Genomic DNA, 16,140 nt, shown 5'->3' with positions numbered 1-16,140 from the left:
CTTTGTGTGCAAGTTTTTGATTGAGTATTATTGATTTGATTTCTTTAATAGATTAAGGCTATTTGGGTGTTCTCTTTCTTTTTAAAAAAATTTTATTGAAGTATAATGTGTTAATTTCTGCTGTACAGCAAAGTGATTCAGTTTTACATATATATATTCTTTTTCATATTCCTACAGGATATTGAATATAGTTCCCTGCGCTATACAGTAGGAACTTGTTGTTTATCCATTCTAAATGTAATAGTTTCCATCTGTCAACCCCAAATTCCCAGTCCATCCCTCTCCCCCTGCCCATAGCACCCACTATTCTGACCTCTATATCTGTGATTCTGTTTCTGCTTTGTAGATAGGTTCATTTGTGTCATATTTTAGATTCCACATATAAGTGATATCATACGGTATTTGTCTCTCTTTCTGACTTTGCTTAATATGATAATCTCTTGGTCCATCCATGTTGCTGCAGATGGCATTATTTCACCCTGTTTTTATGGTTGAGTAATATTCCATTGTATATATGTACCACATCTTTTTTATCCATTCATCCATCTGTCAACGGGTGAAGGTTGCTTCCATGTCTTGGCTGTTGTCAGTAGTGCTGCTATAAACATAGGGGTGCATTTATCTTTTCAAATTACAGTTTTGTCTGGATATATACCCAGGAGTGGGATTGCTGGATCATATGGTAGCTCTGTTCTTAGTTTTTTGAGGAACCTCCAAAGTGTTCTCCATAGTGGCTGCACCAATTTACATTCCCACCAACAGTGTAGGAGGGTTCCCTTTTCTCCTGAGTGTTCTATTTCTTAAGTCATTTTTGGTAAGTAATTTAGGCATTTTTCAAGGAGTTTGTCTATTTTATTTAAGTTTTTAAATTTATTTCCATAGTGCTGTTCATAATATTCTCTTATTCTCTTACTATCTGTAGGATCTACAGTGGTTTTTCCACTTTCATTCCTGATGTTGGAATTTGTTCTCTCTCTCTCCCTCTATTCTTTCTACAGGTTTATCAACTTTTCAGATGTTTACTAAGGAACCAGCTTTAACTTTACCTACTGTTTGCCTGTTTTCTTTAAAAAAATTTTTTTCTGTTTTTGATTTCTTATTTTTATTATTTTCTTCTGTTTGCTTTGGCTTTAGCCTACTCTTCTTTTTCTTTCTTCTCAAGTTATAATACTTGTTATGAGCCTTTTTTCTTTTCAATACAGGCATTTTAAAGCTGTAAATTTCCTTCTAGGCAGTGCTCGACTGGGCTGTTTAGTCCTTTTACATTTAGTGCAGTTACTGGTATGGTTGGTTTTCCATTGTTCTCTGGGGGTTTTTAAGTGTCCAATTCATTGGTGTTTAGTATATTCACAAGGTTGTGTAGTCATCACCAGTGTTGAATTCCAGAACATTTTATCACCCCCAAAGACCCCTCACACCCATCAGCCGTCGCTCCTTGCTTCCTCCAGTCATCAGTCCCACTAACTAACGCGCTTCCTGTCTATGTTGTTACTATTCTACGTACCTCTTATAGGCGGAATGCATACATACAGGTATCCAGCTACTTTCACTTAGCATGTTTCCAGAATTCATCCATGTTGTAGCGTGAATCACGTACTCATTCATTTTATGGCCCAAAAATACTCTGTTGTATAGATATATGTTTTATTTATCTGTTAGTTCATGGACATTGGTGCTGTTTCAGCTTTTTGGCTGTTATGAATTATGCTGCTGTGTATGAATGTTTGTCTACTTGTTTTTGTTTGGGTGTATGTTTTCATTTCTCTTGGGTATATACCTAAGAGTGGAATGGTTGGGTCATACGGTAATTCTGTGTTTAAGTTTTGAGCAGCTTGCCAAACTTTTGCAAAGTTGCTGCACCATTTTACATTCCAGCTAGCAGTATAGGATGGTTCCCATTTCTCTACGAACTTGTTAACAAGTGGTCAGCACTTGTTCTTATCTGTCTTTTTAATTTTAACCATCCTGGTGGGTGTGACCTGGTACCCTGTTGGGGTTTGATTTGCATTTCCCAAATGACTAATGAGTGTCTTTTCATGTGTTTCCTTCTTTTTTCCTCTCTTTGTCCTTCAGTGCTTTCTTTTGGGTTATTCAAAGATTAATACATGTTGATTTCCAGATGACTTTTTTTTGTTTAAATAAATTTATTTATTTATTTATTTTTGGCTGTGTTGGGCCTTCGTTGCTGCACGCAGGCTTTCTCTAGTTGCGGTGAGCGGGCTTCTCATTGCAGTGGCTTCTCTTGTTGCGGAGCACAGGCTCTAGGCACGTGGGCTTCAGTAATTGCAGCACACGGGCTCGGCAGTTGTGGCATGCAGGCCCTAGAGCATGCAGGCTCAGTAGTTGTGGTGCATGGGCTTAGTTGCTCTGTGGAATGTGGGATCTTCTTCCCGGACTAGGGATTGAACCTGTGTCCCCTGAATTGGCAGGCAGATTCGTAACCACTGCGCCACCAGGGAAGTCCCCCAGATGACTTTTAATACTTTTCTTTGTTACTTAACATAAACATTCATATACACAAATAAAATCTATATTATATACATATTTTCCAGTTAAAAGATATGTTTTGTGTCTTAGTCATATTTTCCTTTAATTTGAAATTGTCATGATTTTTTACTTATCCTGGCTATCACGTTGATTTCAGGATATATTTCAGGATATGGCAGTCACTATATAGTCCTATAGAAGAGACATTATTTTAGTTGTTTTGGGCTGAATCTTTTTATGATCTTTAAGAATAAGCACTTCATCAAATTTTCTTATGGAGCCTTTTATTTGTTGCTTCACTTGGAACCAAAATCTTTATCTCAATCTAGTACTCGTGTGTTTGGTTTTTTTTTTTTTTTTTTAAGCTTTTTGCCCGCACTGTGTGGCATGCAGGATCTTAGTGCCCCAACCAGGGATTGAACCCTCACCCCCTGCACTGGAAGTGCGGAATCTTAACCACTGGACCGCCAGGGAAGTCCCCAAGTACTTGTGTTAAACGCGGCTTAACTGTGCACGTGGGTATTTCATTAGCTGCACCAGTAGCTATAGCAAATGGGAAGATAAAATTTTCTCTTTAGTCTCCACATGGCACCCGCGGTGCCAGGTCTTCATTGCTCCCTGCATGTGGACTGCAGATACACTTTCATGTCTCAGAACTGACACAAGAGCCTTCCTTCTCCTTGTGATCTTCTCAGGCAGGTTGTTTCCTGCGTGGTGCAGGGTCCTGCCAGCTCCGGCTCCGGCCGAGGTCGTGTCAGCCCGCTCCTCTCGGGCCACGCTGTCCCTGGGAATGTGGGTCTCACAGTGGAAGCTTGCTCTGTCTGAAGGAAAATAAGCAGTTCTCTGCTGGGGTCCTAAGAGATGCTCACTCTGCGACTGTGGAAAGATAGTTCTGTCTTTTTTTCTCTCTCTCGTGTGCAAACTATTTTAAGAAATAAAGGGATAATTAGCATTTGAAACTTTTTTCAGACAAGAAGGAGCACTGACCTGCTTGTGCTCAGAACCTCTGGTTGGTTCCATCTTTTTGTTCCCACGTCCTGTTGAAAGGATTAGTGGCAGCTCTCAGGAAGAAGTGCCCTGAGCTGAGCTGAGAGATTTAAAACGTAGGATCAGTTTGTAGCAGCTGTTGCCACGCACTCTTCCTCTGAGCAGCACACAGAATCACGGCGCGTATTTTTCTGAGGGCGGGAGTGCACGGTCTTACCAGATTCTGAAAGAGTTTTGTGTCCTAGAGAAGATGAAGAACCGCTAAGTACAAAGTATTAACCCTAATTGTTGGCTTACTGAGCCATTTTGTTTCAAATACCCTTGACCACGCTGCCTTCAAAAAATTTTTCCCTCGCATATCTGACCTTTATAAGAAAGAGATACAGATTTTTATGAGGCTTATCTATATACAAGACAAAGGAGTGATCTTGAATTGTAAGTCTGTTAGTATCTCTTGGTAAGGTGGTATGGAGATGACTTAAGAAACTTTTAGCAGAAGTGATGTGATTGGAACTGAGTAGGATAATAGGGCTGTTGGAAAGGAATCTCAGACATGCAGCTCTGGGGACAAGTAGGGGCTTTCAGGCAGATCGCGGCTGTTTGTGCTTCCTCGCCTCCTGCCGCGTCCTCGTGGAATGATCTCATGTCACGGAGTCCACGTTTCATTTTACTGCAGGAAGAGCACACCTTGTTGTTTAGGGTACTTGGCGTGCAGTAGAAATCCTAGAAAGCATGTGGCAGATAAAGGGGTTTATTACCGAAGGCAGGTTGTCTTCTTCACACTCTTTGAAATGAAAAAGCACCCCGTTTTATTTTCAAATTCTCCTTTGCCACCCTCTCTGCCTTTCACCGCCAGCTTGAGCTGCTCTTTGCTCAGCGCCTCCACCTGAAGGGGCAGCACCGGCTTTGTGGGCAGGAGGCAAGGCTCTCGCAGGTGCCTGCAAGCAGGGCTCAGGTCATGGTGCTGAGAGCCCTGTGTTTCCAGGTGTAATGCTGCATTTTGATAAGGTAACCACATTCACACTGTCTGCATTTAAGGTATCAACAGGAAGGAAATAAAGTTTCTTCTCTCTTTGAAAAAGCAAGATGTTTAATTTCTTATTTGCCTAAGGCCCTTTGTTTTTTCTCTGTGAGTATTTCTTCTGACTTTTTCTACAAATATAACTACATAGATTATAAGTTAACATGATACATGCCTCTTGTAAAAATTATATTGACACATAATTCCTTTAGAGCTCTTTGTTTAGTGAGAAAAATATCTTTAAATCAAGCATTAGGTGAAATTATATCCAGATTCCTTAATAGTTGAGATATGGAATAACTAACAATTAAACAGCACTTGTTATATACAAGGCACATTTAGGTACTAATCAAAAATTTAAGTTGTCATAAATGTTTTCTATAGAAAAAACCCTCAAATTTAGAATATAGTGTTTCGTAACACACCCACAAGTTTACGTGTAACAGCACATGAAAGTATAGTTACACGTCAGAGTAGCCTCTTTTTAAATTAATTAATTAATTAATTAATTAATCTATCTGGCCACACAGCGTGGCTTGTGGGATCTTAGTTCCCCGACCAAGGATTGATCCTGGGCCCTTGGCAGTGAAAGCATGGAGTCCTAACCACTGGACCGCCAGGGAATTCCCTGGAGTAGCCGCCTATGTTCTGGAGAAGGTTTTTTCACCTTTGCATCTTAACCTGAAATATAAATGGATTAGGTCAGGCAGACATTGGCGTTCTTTGCTGTTTGCCATCTAAGTTGTGGACCTAATCTTTTTTTTTAAATTAATTAATTAATTTATTTATTTTTGGCTGCGTTGGGTCTTTGTTGCTGCGCATGGGCTTTCTCTAGTTGCGGCGAGCAGGGGGCTACTCTTTTTTTTTTTTAACATCTTTATTGGAGTATAATTGCTTTACAATGGTGTGTTAGTTTCTGCTTTATAACAAAGTGAATCAGTTATACATATACATACGTTCCCATATCTCTTCCCTCTTGCGTCTCCCTCCCTCCCACCCTCCCAGGGGCTAACTCTTCGTTGCAGTGCACGGGCTTCTCATTGCGGTGGCTTTTCTTGTTGCGGAGCTCGGGCTCTAGGCGCGTGGGCTCAGTAGTTGTGGCTCACGGGCTCTAGAGCGCAGGCTCAGTAGTTGTGGCGCACAGGCTTAGTTGCTCTGTGGCATGTGGGATCTTCTGGGACCAGGGCTCGAACCCGTGGCCACTGCATTGGCAGGCGATTCTTAACCACTGTGCCACCAGGGAAGGTCCCGCAACCTTCTTAAATATTGATGATCTTTGGGACTTGACGGTGTCAGGAGATGCTGTAAACTGAGTAGGATAATAGGGAGTTCCCTCGAAAAACCAGGAGATGGTGTAATAACATAGTGCTTCCTCAAGGGATCCCCGGGCCCTTCCTGGCACTTTCCGTTCCTGCTGCTGTTGATGATTTGTCAGCTGTCCAGCTACCCCCCACCTCCAGCCACCCCCCCTCCCCCCACACCACCCTCTCTCTGTGGTATTCATGTGTCTTTGTGTCTGGGGCCGCCTGGTTAGGCCTCAGACCTTCCACAGCTACCTGGAGGACATCATCAGCTACCGCTGGGAGCTGGAAGAAGGGAAGCCTAACCCCCTGAGGGAAGCTAGCTTCCAGGACCTGCCCCTTCGCACCCGTGTGGAAATCCTCCACCGCCTCTGTGACTACCGGCTGGACGCAGACGATGTCTTCGATCTCCTCAAGGTGCGTAGCTGACAGGCACCCCGTCCCTGGAGCAGAGGTTTAGAGAAGCCAGCGTTTGGATGCTGTGCTGGTCTTGGGAATGCAGCACATTGCTGCATTGTAGATGCAGCCGTTACCACTGTTGCCAGGGGAATCCAAGCCACACACTCAGATGACTGCATGTTATTTTATTTTGGTTTAACTTCTACTTTGGTTTGTTCTTTTTTCCATGTACCGAGTCCCCGCCTGACATGGGAACAATCCTAGGTTCCTGTTTGCTCTGTCATCAGCCAGAATTGCAGTTACATTAGTCACTGAGTTTTATTTCCTGAGGTCTGAAATTTGACTTAGAATAACTGAAATATTTATGAAACCTCCCAAGGACTTTAACGCATCCTCACCGCACACCGTGTGCACATGGTAGATGTGTGCTGGGTGGGGCTGTGGACGCCTGCCCCCTCCCTCTTATCCTGTCTCAGAGGGAGGGCACGGGCGGGCTTCTGCTTTGCCCTCACCCGGAGGTCGGTCAGAAATGATGAACTGCATCGACGGTCGACGGTGCTCGTGGGCTCAGGTGGGCACCATGGTGAAAACCGCAGTGCAGCCCAGCACAGTCTTTGCTGAGGTCTCGGCCTCCACCCCCCTGGGGGTGGCAGCGCAGGTCAGGCTGGGGGAGTGGGGAGCCCTGGGCTGGACTGGCCGGCGGCGACAGAGCGTCATGGGGGACGAGGCTGCCACAGCACCAGACTCTCCTGTTGGAATTGTCTTTCCTCTTGTTGGTACACACAGAATACATGTCTAAACCAAGTATGTCACATGTTCATCAAAACCCCTTTGGGTTGCTCTTTTTTTTGGCGAGGTAAGGGTGATGGTGGCAATGGGATTCATGTGAAGTACTTCCGTATCCTGCTCTTAGAGCAGACACCTTCACCCCGTCCCGTGTGTCGGGTACCCTGACAGAGAATTACCGAAGATGCTTGAGCATTTTAATATGAGGGATATGTGAGGATAAATTCAGAATCCTCATTTCAGTTGTCTCTTTAGTTCTGTTCATTGTGAGCCCAAACCTCATTCCTTGTCCTGCCCAGGGCCTGGATGCAGACAGTCTCCGTGTGGAACCGCTGGGTGAGGACAATGCCGGGGCCCTCTACTGGTATTTCTATGGGACGCGAATGTACAAGGAGGACCCAGTACAAGGAAAATCCAATGCAGAGCTCTCTCTGAGCAGGTACCTTCCTAAAGGTCAGGGCTGCCATAGCCACTGTTACAAGAGCGTCATTAAAATCAAATACATTGGAATTCCCCAGCACAAGTTATTTTTTCTCACGAAGGAATTAGCTGTAGCAGCATGTCTACAAAGAGATGGCAAAGAGTTATTTCACACAGAAGTGAAAAGGAATTAATCTCTAGCCCGGCTCTCAGCGGCCCCACCCCAGAGGCCGTTCTGCCCGCCAGGTTCTCAGCAGCACAAGTGCTCCCCGGGGCCTTTCCCTCCAGCAGAGTGGGTTCTGGAGAATCCCTTCTCCTACTAGAGCTGATGCCCTCAGTGAGGAAGAGGCCTTGTCCCCAGCATCCCAGAGCGATGCTGCATCTTCCCCAGATGTCCCGGTTGCTGGGCCCTTTGCTGTTAGCGAAGCCTGAGGCCTCACTCAGATGTTCATGTGGGAGATGTTGTTTTCCTTCGTTCCACGTTTTAACAATGGAAAATGGGAGGTCACCCTGCTCTTTCCCTGTAATTGCTGCCTTTGTTCCTTTTTAGTAACCTCATGGGCAGAAACACTGATCACTAGCTTATAAATCATATGTAACGCATCAGTCCTATGACAGAACATTTCTATTTAACGTACTATTTCTTAGGGAAAGTGAAGGACAAAAAAATGTCTCAAGTGTTCCTGGGAAAACAGGAAAAAGAAGAGGAAGACCCCCCAAACGGAAAAAACTGCAGGAGGAAACTCTAGTGAGGTGCGTAAATCTTGTTAGTCTGTGTAGGTCCCTAACCCGAACCCTTTCGCTGGAGGGACTTGCCTGCATCCTGCTTTCTGTGCCTCGGGGGGGACATGGGCCCTGCGTCACTGTCCTGGGGGGCCTCCTGCCTGGCCCCTCGCTTTCACTGGACAGTGGGGACTCTGACAGTGGACGACACCGAGAACCGCGCCCGCCTGCAGGAAGTGCCCTGAAAGTCCCATCCCTACACCACGCGTTTCTTCACAGGAGTGTGGAGAGACTTAATACTGTATATGAGTTTAGGAGTTAATTCTTCCCTGGTAAGGAGATTTTAGTAGTAAACATGCTTTGTTCTATGTAGAATACAATTTCCTACAATAAAGAAAAGGTAAGACTTTAAACATTTTTATAGTGTTTATTTCATATTTAATTTTAGCAAAGAAAAAGATTCTCTTTTGGTTGGGAAATTGTATTATTACTATTTTTTGGCCGCACTGCGCGGCATGTGGGATCTTAGTTCCCCAACCAGGGATCGAACTCGCATCCCGTGCAGTGGAAGTGCGGAGTCTTAACCAGTGGACCATCAGGGCAGTCCCAGGAAATTTTATTTTAATATGTCATTGCCTTTTAGGAATTCCCACCATGTGAATCTCAATATAAGAGTTTTCAGAATCTGACCTGTTCTGTGTAGAAATACTTTTTTTTCTTTTACTTGAGGATCAGATCTATCATTATTCACTTTTGGAAGTTAGGTCATAGTCTTAAAAATTCTAATAACACAGAAGCTGCTTCATCCTTCGGCGTTTTAGAACTACTTAAGTAACCTAAATGCCTGAAGTGGACCAGATTTCACTGTGCTGCTTATTAACTACTAAGAAATATTTTTAAGAATCAGATTATGAATAAATCAATCGGAATTTGATTTTTTTGTTACAACAGTCAGTGTTCCACTTAACTTTCCAGAAATTTTGACTACAGATCTGCAGCTTTCCTCCCACCAGTATTTGTGAGAAATGTTCTTATAATCATGTTTTATACACAAGGCATCTGTTTCTGGATTTTGTTAGCGATCTACACCTCCTGATACATTCAGAAATCTGTTCTGTACTATCTCAGTTTCCCTGTGAGTCCCAACAATTAAAGTGCCTTAGTGGTGGGGCTGTAGTCATTTTAAGAAGCATATGTGTGCTTCTGCTACCCTCTGCTGGTGATTTTATTCTTTAGAGTTCTGTATCCAATACAGTATTTAAGTATTTTTAAATTAAATAAAATTTTGTGAAATCTAAAAAGTAAAACTAGTGAATATAATAAAACAGAAACAGACTCATAGAAACAGAGAACAAACTAGTGGTGACCAGCAGGGAGAGGGATGGGGGAGGGGCAAGATAGGGGATTAAGAGGTACAAACTACTACGTAAAATAAATAAACTATAGGGATATACTCTACAACACAGGGAGTATAGCCAATATTTTATAATAACTATAAATGGAGTATAGTCTTTAAAAATTGTGAATCATTGTGTTGTACATCTAAAACTATACCTCCGTTTTTTAAAGAATGATGAAAAACAAATGTAGACAATAAGATATGTGTAGAAGGGGGGAAAAAAGTAAAGAGAAAGGGCAGCCCCTAAAACCATTTTTTTTTAAATTTATTTATTTATATTTATTTTTGGCTGTGTTGGGTCTTCGTTTCTGTGCGAGGGCTTTCTCTAGCTGCGGCAAGCAGGGGCCACTCTTCATCGCGGTGCGCAGGCCTCTCACCGCCGCGGCCTCTCTTGTGGCGGAGCACAGGCTCCAGACGCGCAGGCTCAGTAGTTGTGGCTCACGGGCTTAGTCGCTCCGCGGCATGTGGGATCCTCCCAGACCAGGGCTCGAACCCGTGTCCCCTGCATTAGCAGGCAGATTCTCAACCACTGTGCCACCAGGGAAGCCCTGACAAATTATTTTTAAAAAATAATAAATAAAATTTAAAGTGTGGTTCCTCAGTCACACCTGACATACTTCAGCTGAGCAGGCACTCATGGCCCGTGGCTGCCTCGTTGGACAGTGACAGTACAGGACATTTTCCTTCTCCCGGGAGGCTGTTCGGGGCGGTGCTGGGTTAGGTGGTTGAAAACAGACCAGAAAATCCAGAGAATGTCCTTCATGATTCAGGGAGACTTAACACTGTCAGGCTGATGAGCACATTTGTATTTTATAATTTAATTCCAGCATCCCTGTGAGGTGGGCATTACTAATAGCCCCATTTTACAGGGAAGTTCAGTGACTTTTCTGAGGTCACATGGTAGGTGGTGGCAAGCCTTGAATAGAGGTGGCCTGGCCTCAGAACCTATGTTCTTCACTCCAGCCTGCTGTGAGGGCCAATTCAATACGCCTCGCCTGCAGTGCCACCCTCAGTGCAGTCCGGGAGGAAGCCCTTTTCTTGGCATTTACCTGTGGACACTGAACTTCTCCTTTCCTGTGTTCCCGTGTATCCATCTTTCCCCTCTGCACCAGCACACCGGCCTCCCCGCCCGTGTTCATTTATTCCATAGCCAGCCTCCCTCCCTACACACACACACACACACACACACACACACACACACACACACTCACTCTCCTGGTAGTAAGTCAGTTGTGTCTACCTTACAGGGGAGCACAACAGTTTTGGACATGCCTTTGTTTTAATTGGTGCCTCTTTTTCCTGTGTTTCAGTGAAAAGCAGGAAGAAAACTCCTTAGCATCTGAGCCGCAGACAAGAAATGGTAATGGCCTTTGTTGGGGTCAGAAGGGATTGTATGAACATGATTGACCTGTGTCCTTTTCCAGAGTCGAGTGCAGAGCGTTAAGACTATTACAGTAGCCTCTGACTAGCCTCCTCACCCTTCACACATCGTCTCCCTGTGCCCATCTCTCCCCCTGACAGATAGCTTGAGATCAGGACCAGGTCTTTTCACTTGGGCCCCCTTACCCAGGCCCAGCAGAATAGGCACCCAACGTTGGAGTGAATGAGCAGCTTCTCCGAGAGCTTTCTTTTAATGTATTGGGTTGGCCAAAAAGTTTGTTCGGTTAGTGAATACGTTCAGTAAAGTTCTTGGTGAAAATGAAAAATGTGTCTTATTTTTACTTAAAACTGAACGAACTTTTTGGCCAACCCAGTAAAATGCTTTACTACATAAGGAAGTGTACTGGGTTCCTACCTAGACTTCGGTTCTGTAATCCAAATTGTATAAATTTGGGGAGAAATAGCAATTTAGAGTATCTCAGTGCAACAAGCAAGACTGCAAATGCTCAATCAAAACCATTTTTGTAGAAAAGTAAATACATTAAAGCATTTCTAGTATATGAGAATCTATCATGAATGTTACAATAGTTATATTTGTATTGCCTTTACACATTCTTATCTCTTAGTTGTAAACAGTGATAGTAACAGGAAAATCAGAAGTACACAGCATCAACCTTAAAAGGTAATGGGCCCCCCATTTTTCTGATTACCTGGCTTTGATCATAACCCAGGGTCCAACTGAAAGTGAAGATAGAAAGAAACAGGTCTCATGGGATCTGTTTACTGAGCCACCCCTTTCTCTTCTAGGGTCCCAGGGGCCAGGCCAAGGCTCCTGGTGGCTCCTGTGCCAGACAGAAGAGGAGTGGAGACAGGTCACCGAGAGTTTCCGGGAGAGGACCTCCCTGCGAGAGCGGCAGCTCTACAAGCTCCTCAGCGAGGACTTCCTGCCCGAGATCTGCAGCATGATTGCCCAGAAGGTGTGCAGACAGGGTCCCTGTCCTCCGTGTGTGGCGTCAAGCTGCTCTGGTAAAGGGTTCCTTCATTAGAGGTTTGAGCACCCTCCACTCCACGCTCTCCTGCCGCTGGTCCAGCCTTCCTCTTTCTTCATCTGGGGCATTCAAATGGGACCTTGTGCCCCACTCTCCTTCACTGTGGGCCGTGTGATGTAATCCTCGTGCCGCTACCCGTCCTCACCGCTCTTCACCCTTGGGGGCCAGCTCTCCTTCTTCCCAGCGTCCCCTGGGAACCACCCCCCGAGCCCCAGGTGTGTCTCTGCAGAGCACCCTGTGGGTACCTCTCCCTGTACATAGACTGCTGCCTTTTTTTTTTTTTCTTTCCTTTTTAAAAAAAGATCATCTTCTGGTCTGTCTCCCTCTAACAGCAGGCTCTGAAGGTGCTTTTCTCTGTGGCTCTAGTGCCGGCTCCCCGCGGCTGCCCCCTCTGACTGCAGGGCACTGAATCCTGGCTTCGTCCTGCACCCCGCCTGCCCCCGCCTGTTGCAAGGCTCTCAGAAGCCCCACTTGGGGGCCTTGTGTCTGTGAGCTCTCCCCTGCCTCTCCCAAGCGAGGGTGTCCTCCCCCAGTGCACTTCCCGACTTCATTTCATTGGGAGCTGTCTGAGCAACTCCGGATCAGGGGCCATGTCTTCCCCATCATTGTAACCCCACAGGTGACCTCCTGGACGCCCGTTCTGTGGCGGATGCCTGACAAGCATCCGGTTTCCATAAATCTGATGCTCCTGATTCTTAATACTTGTTAATAGAAGACAGAAAAATGCGAGCACTGCCCCTGACACCGGAGGAGAAAGTGTTTATAAACTCTTGCTGCAGCACCCGCAGGGAGGGACACAGTGACAGATACATTGCTTGATTTGTCGTGACTCCAATGATATTTGTAACCAGTGAGCAGGTTGGTGCTTTGGGGTGAACTTTAGAAAGTCACGGAATTGCATTTTCATGGGTGAGCATCTCCCCATCGACGTCCTTAATCCCGTTGACTATGATTACACTTGGATCTTGTCCTCCGCAGCACACTGTGACCATTTTTCCAGGACTTGAAATATGTAATCTAGTTTTCTTAAAGTAGCTATTAAATAGAGATGGTTTTTTATAACTTTACATAACCTTGTATATGACTTTATTGATATGATTAATGACAGCACCTTAAATCATCTGTAAGGCATGTACCTAACCTGCTTAAACTTTCTTTTATAATTTGTCTTTTTAACTGCAATATTCAACCTCAGACTTTTGAATAGTGTAACTAAGGGAAAAAACTTACAAGCATAAAACAGATGGTTTTGATACAGAAAATTTCAGGAGTTGATTCTTTGCAAGAGAAGAAAAAATTAAGGTAAACCTTAAATACAAATTTCAAGAACCATGAAATTAGAAGCTGAAAAAAGAAATAATAGATTTGATATTTTGAAAGCTATACAGTGCTGTAAATTTGCAAGCTTTAGTGAAATGGGGTGTTGATTTCCCCAAAAAAACCCCAGAATCTAAATTATGCAACCAGAAACCTTAGCAGACCAGTAATTAGGGAAGAAGAGTTTTCACAAAAGCATCCCATCAAAAGCTCCAGAATCATTTAGATTTATTCACAGGTAAAATTTTCTAAACCTTTACGAAAAGATAATTTCCACACAGTTCAAAAATGAAAAAAGAAGTGGCTTGGCTACTGTGTCCAATGAGATATAGTTATCTTAGTGCCCCATTCCTGATGAATTTAAATACGCTCTTCATTCAGTGATATAAATGTCAAGCCTTTAAAAGTGCACTAACAAAGACTGTTTGCTCATCGAAAGAATAATAACTCATAGCCCATCGGGGTTACGTGGCACGTGTGATACGGGAACGCTGTCTTGGAAGTCTTGTGTGTGTGACGTCGGTAGGAGGCAGAACTTTAGAGCGTCCCGTCTAGGGGAGTAGAATTGCACTCAGCGAAGTCTGTTGCTTAGCGCTCACTGCTGTGCTGGCTCCCGACGTCCTGCGTGGGCGTCACCTGGGCCGCGCTAGACGCCGGGTCCCGCCCTGCTCTCGTCCCAGCCTAGCAGGATGGCTGGAAGTGGTTCTGTTGCTCTGTGATTCATTCCTATGCCTGCTAAAGGTTAGCAGTTACTGGCCACAGCAGCAGAACAGGTGCTGCTGTGAATCTGACTATGCTTGTGCAGAATTGATGAGAAAGAAGAAGGTACAGAACTGTGAGTACATGTATCTCTTCACATCTTGAGTAAGGATGCCAGACCTCTCTGTTTCTTGAAGGAAAGTTTAGATGTCAGTAGTCACCAAGATAAATTGAGGTTTGTTGTCGCCTTAGCCAAGTCCCAGCATAACAGAGCTCTCCTCCAGAATACCCGGTGAACGTAGATATTGCGGGTGGGGGCAGTGGGGTGACTGCACTGCCTTGTCCTGGCACAGAGGCCAGACATCAGGAGCACCCTCGGGGGGGGGGGTCTTCATTCGAGAGGCCACCCACGGGAAATGACAACCTGCGAGCTGGGCATCCTGCTGATGTTTTCACAGACCTGTGTGTGTCCATTGTACTCGTTACTGAATTTACACAATTAAATATTATGAAACAAAATAAGGGCATAAAATTTTCTATAAAAAGTTTTTATTAAACAAAAACATTAAAGATGAGTTGCTTCTGAAAGGTTGACTGTCAAGTTAGGATAAAATAGTAAAAGATGAAAGGAAAAAAATTCATTACAATCTTATGGTTTCGGTATTTGGATTGCAAGTATCGTTAACATGTTACTTGCGATTATGAAAACAAAACTGGAAGGGCAGATAAAGGTTTAAGAGGGTGATTATTAGGAGGGAATCTCCGGGAACCCCCTCAGTGGGCCTGCATCATATGATCGGTGAATGGCAGTACACTTTTGTACATTAAGTTAAAACACACACACTGTGTAGATTCTTCCTTTGACAGTGACTGTGTGAACCTACCAGTACCCATCCAAGTTATACTGGCCGAAAGGGGTCTGTTCTAGTAATACACACACCAATGATTTGAATGTGAAATGGAAATCACATGCCAGTAAAACAGAATAGACATTGTTACAGATTACAGTGCAACATGACAGGCGCAGAGCCACAGGGTCTGGGAGGCTGCGCGTCATGAGCTTTCCTCTAGGACCCCCCGGAGGTGTGGCGCCGCCCTCTTCTAGCTGCCCGTTTGGGTGAGCTTCCTGATAGCTCTGAAGTTCAATTTTCTTATTAGTAAAATGAAGTGCTGTAACTTCCCAGTTTCTGTGGGAAGGACCATTGTCCAGTACCTGGCCTAGTACTTAGCGATGGATTGACACTTGGTCCCTCCATTGTTTCTGGCGGCTTGTAACTGGTGAGGAATTTTGATAGAAAACTAAATCCACATTTCTTACCAAAATAATTGCAAGTCTACAGAGAGGCAAAGCTGATGGGATAACTCATGGAGGTATGATAGTCCTGTAAACTTTGAAATAATGAAAGAACCAGAAGGTAAGGCCGCTTTGACCACATGAAAGTTAAACTTTTATGGCAAGATTAAAGTCAAGGGGGTGTAGGCTAGTGAAAGCATTTTAGCTAAGGTTACAGACAGTGATAGTCAGGTGTGTTATACACATCAGGTCTTTAACAGATAAATTGATAAGTCACATAGAAGATGGTTGTGAGGACAGGGAAACCGCCGCGCTGTCTGGCCCCAGCGCCTGCCTCACTCGGCAGAGGTGGAGGTGGCCCCCTGGCCCCTTTGCTGTTGGTCCCCTGAGAGAGCTCGTGGCCTGAGGGCTCTTCCCCTGGGCCTGAACTTCCGAAGGAGTCGCTCATAGGCACATTTGAGGAGTTGCTGCAGTAGCTTTTGGGATAAAGGGGGTCGTGCCCCCTTTGACAGTGGGGTTTCATCTGTACTGAGGCTGGTCATTCTCATAATGGAAAAGCTTTCTAGATTCCCCCATCTCAGCAGATCTCCTGCCGTTCTGTGGTTCATTTGGGTTGCATAAACCACCACTTAGTGGCATTAGCGCCACTGAGCTTTTTCCCTCCTTTGTTGCTTTACCTCGTTGATGCCACAAGTCTCAAGCTTTTCAGTTAAGTGGCGCCAGACACACGTACACGATGCTGATGTGACGCTGCAGGGCGTATTCACCTCACCTGCACAGCCCTTGCTTCCCATTTCTTAATACGAGGCTATGACGGTGAGGCTCTGGGGCGCAGTCCACAGAATTCCAACGCTGACGTTGGCCTTCTTTGAAGTTCC

The 16,140-nt window shown here is 44.7% G+C and overlaps 1 protein-coding gene across 4 annotated transcripts in view; it reads left to right on the top strand.

Moving 5' to 3' along the window:
* Nucleotides 1–16,140, top strand: part of CECR2 (CECR2 histone acetyl-lysine reader) — a 162,581-nt gene that overhangs the window by 94,538 nt on the left and 51,903 nt on the right. For 2 of the 4 annotated variants that reach the window (XM_082350487.1, XM_082350486.1), the window contains exons 3-7: nucleotides 6,030–6,213; nucleotides 7,281–7,420; nucleotides 8,050–8,154; nucleotides 10,834–10,883; nucleotides 11,711–11,880. In XM_082350487.1, the coding sequence (XP_082206613.1) occupies nucleotides 6,030–6,213; nucleotides 7,281–7,420; nucleotides 8,050–8,154; nucleotides 10,834–10,883; nucleotides 11,711–11,880 (649 nt within the window). Of the gene's footprint in view, nucleotides 1–6,029; nucleotides 6,214–7,280; nucleotides 7,421–8,049; nucleotides 8,155–10,833; nucleotides 10,884–11,710; nucleotides 11,930–16,140 lie in introns of all 4 variants that reach the window. The other 2 variants (XM_082350485.1, XM_082350484.1) reach the window with 1 other exon arrangement.

This window comes from Balaenoptera borealis, assembly GCF_965194805.1.
Source record: "Balaenoptera borealis genome assembly, chromosome: 13".
Lineage (NCBI taxonomy): Eukaryota > Metazoa > Chordata > Mammalia > Artiodactyla > Balaenopteridae > Balaenoptera > Balaenoptera borealis.
This window is presented reverse-complemented; position numbering and strand designations above follow the sequence as displayed.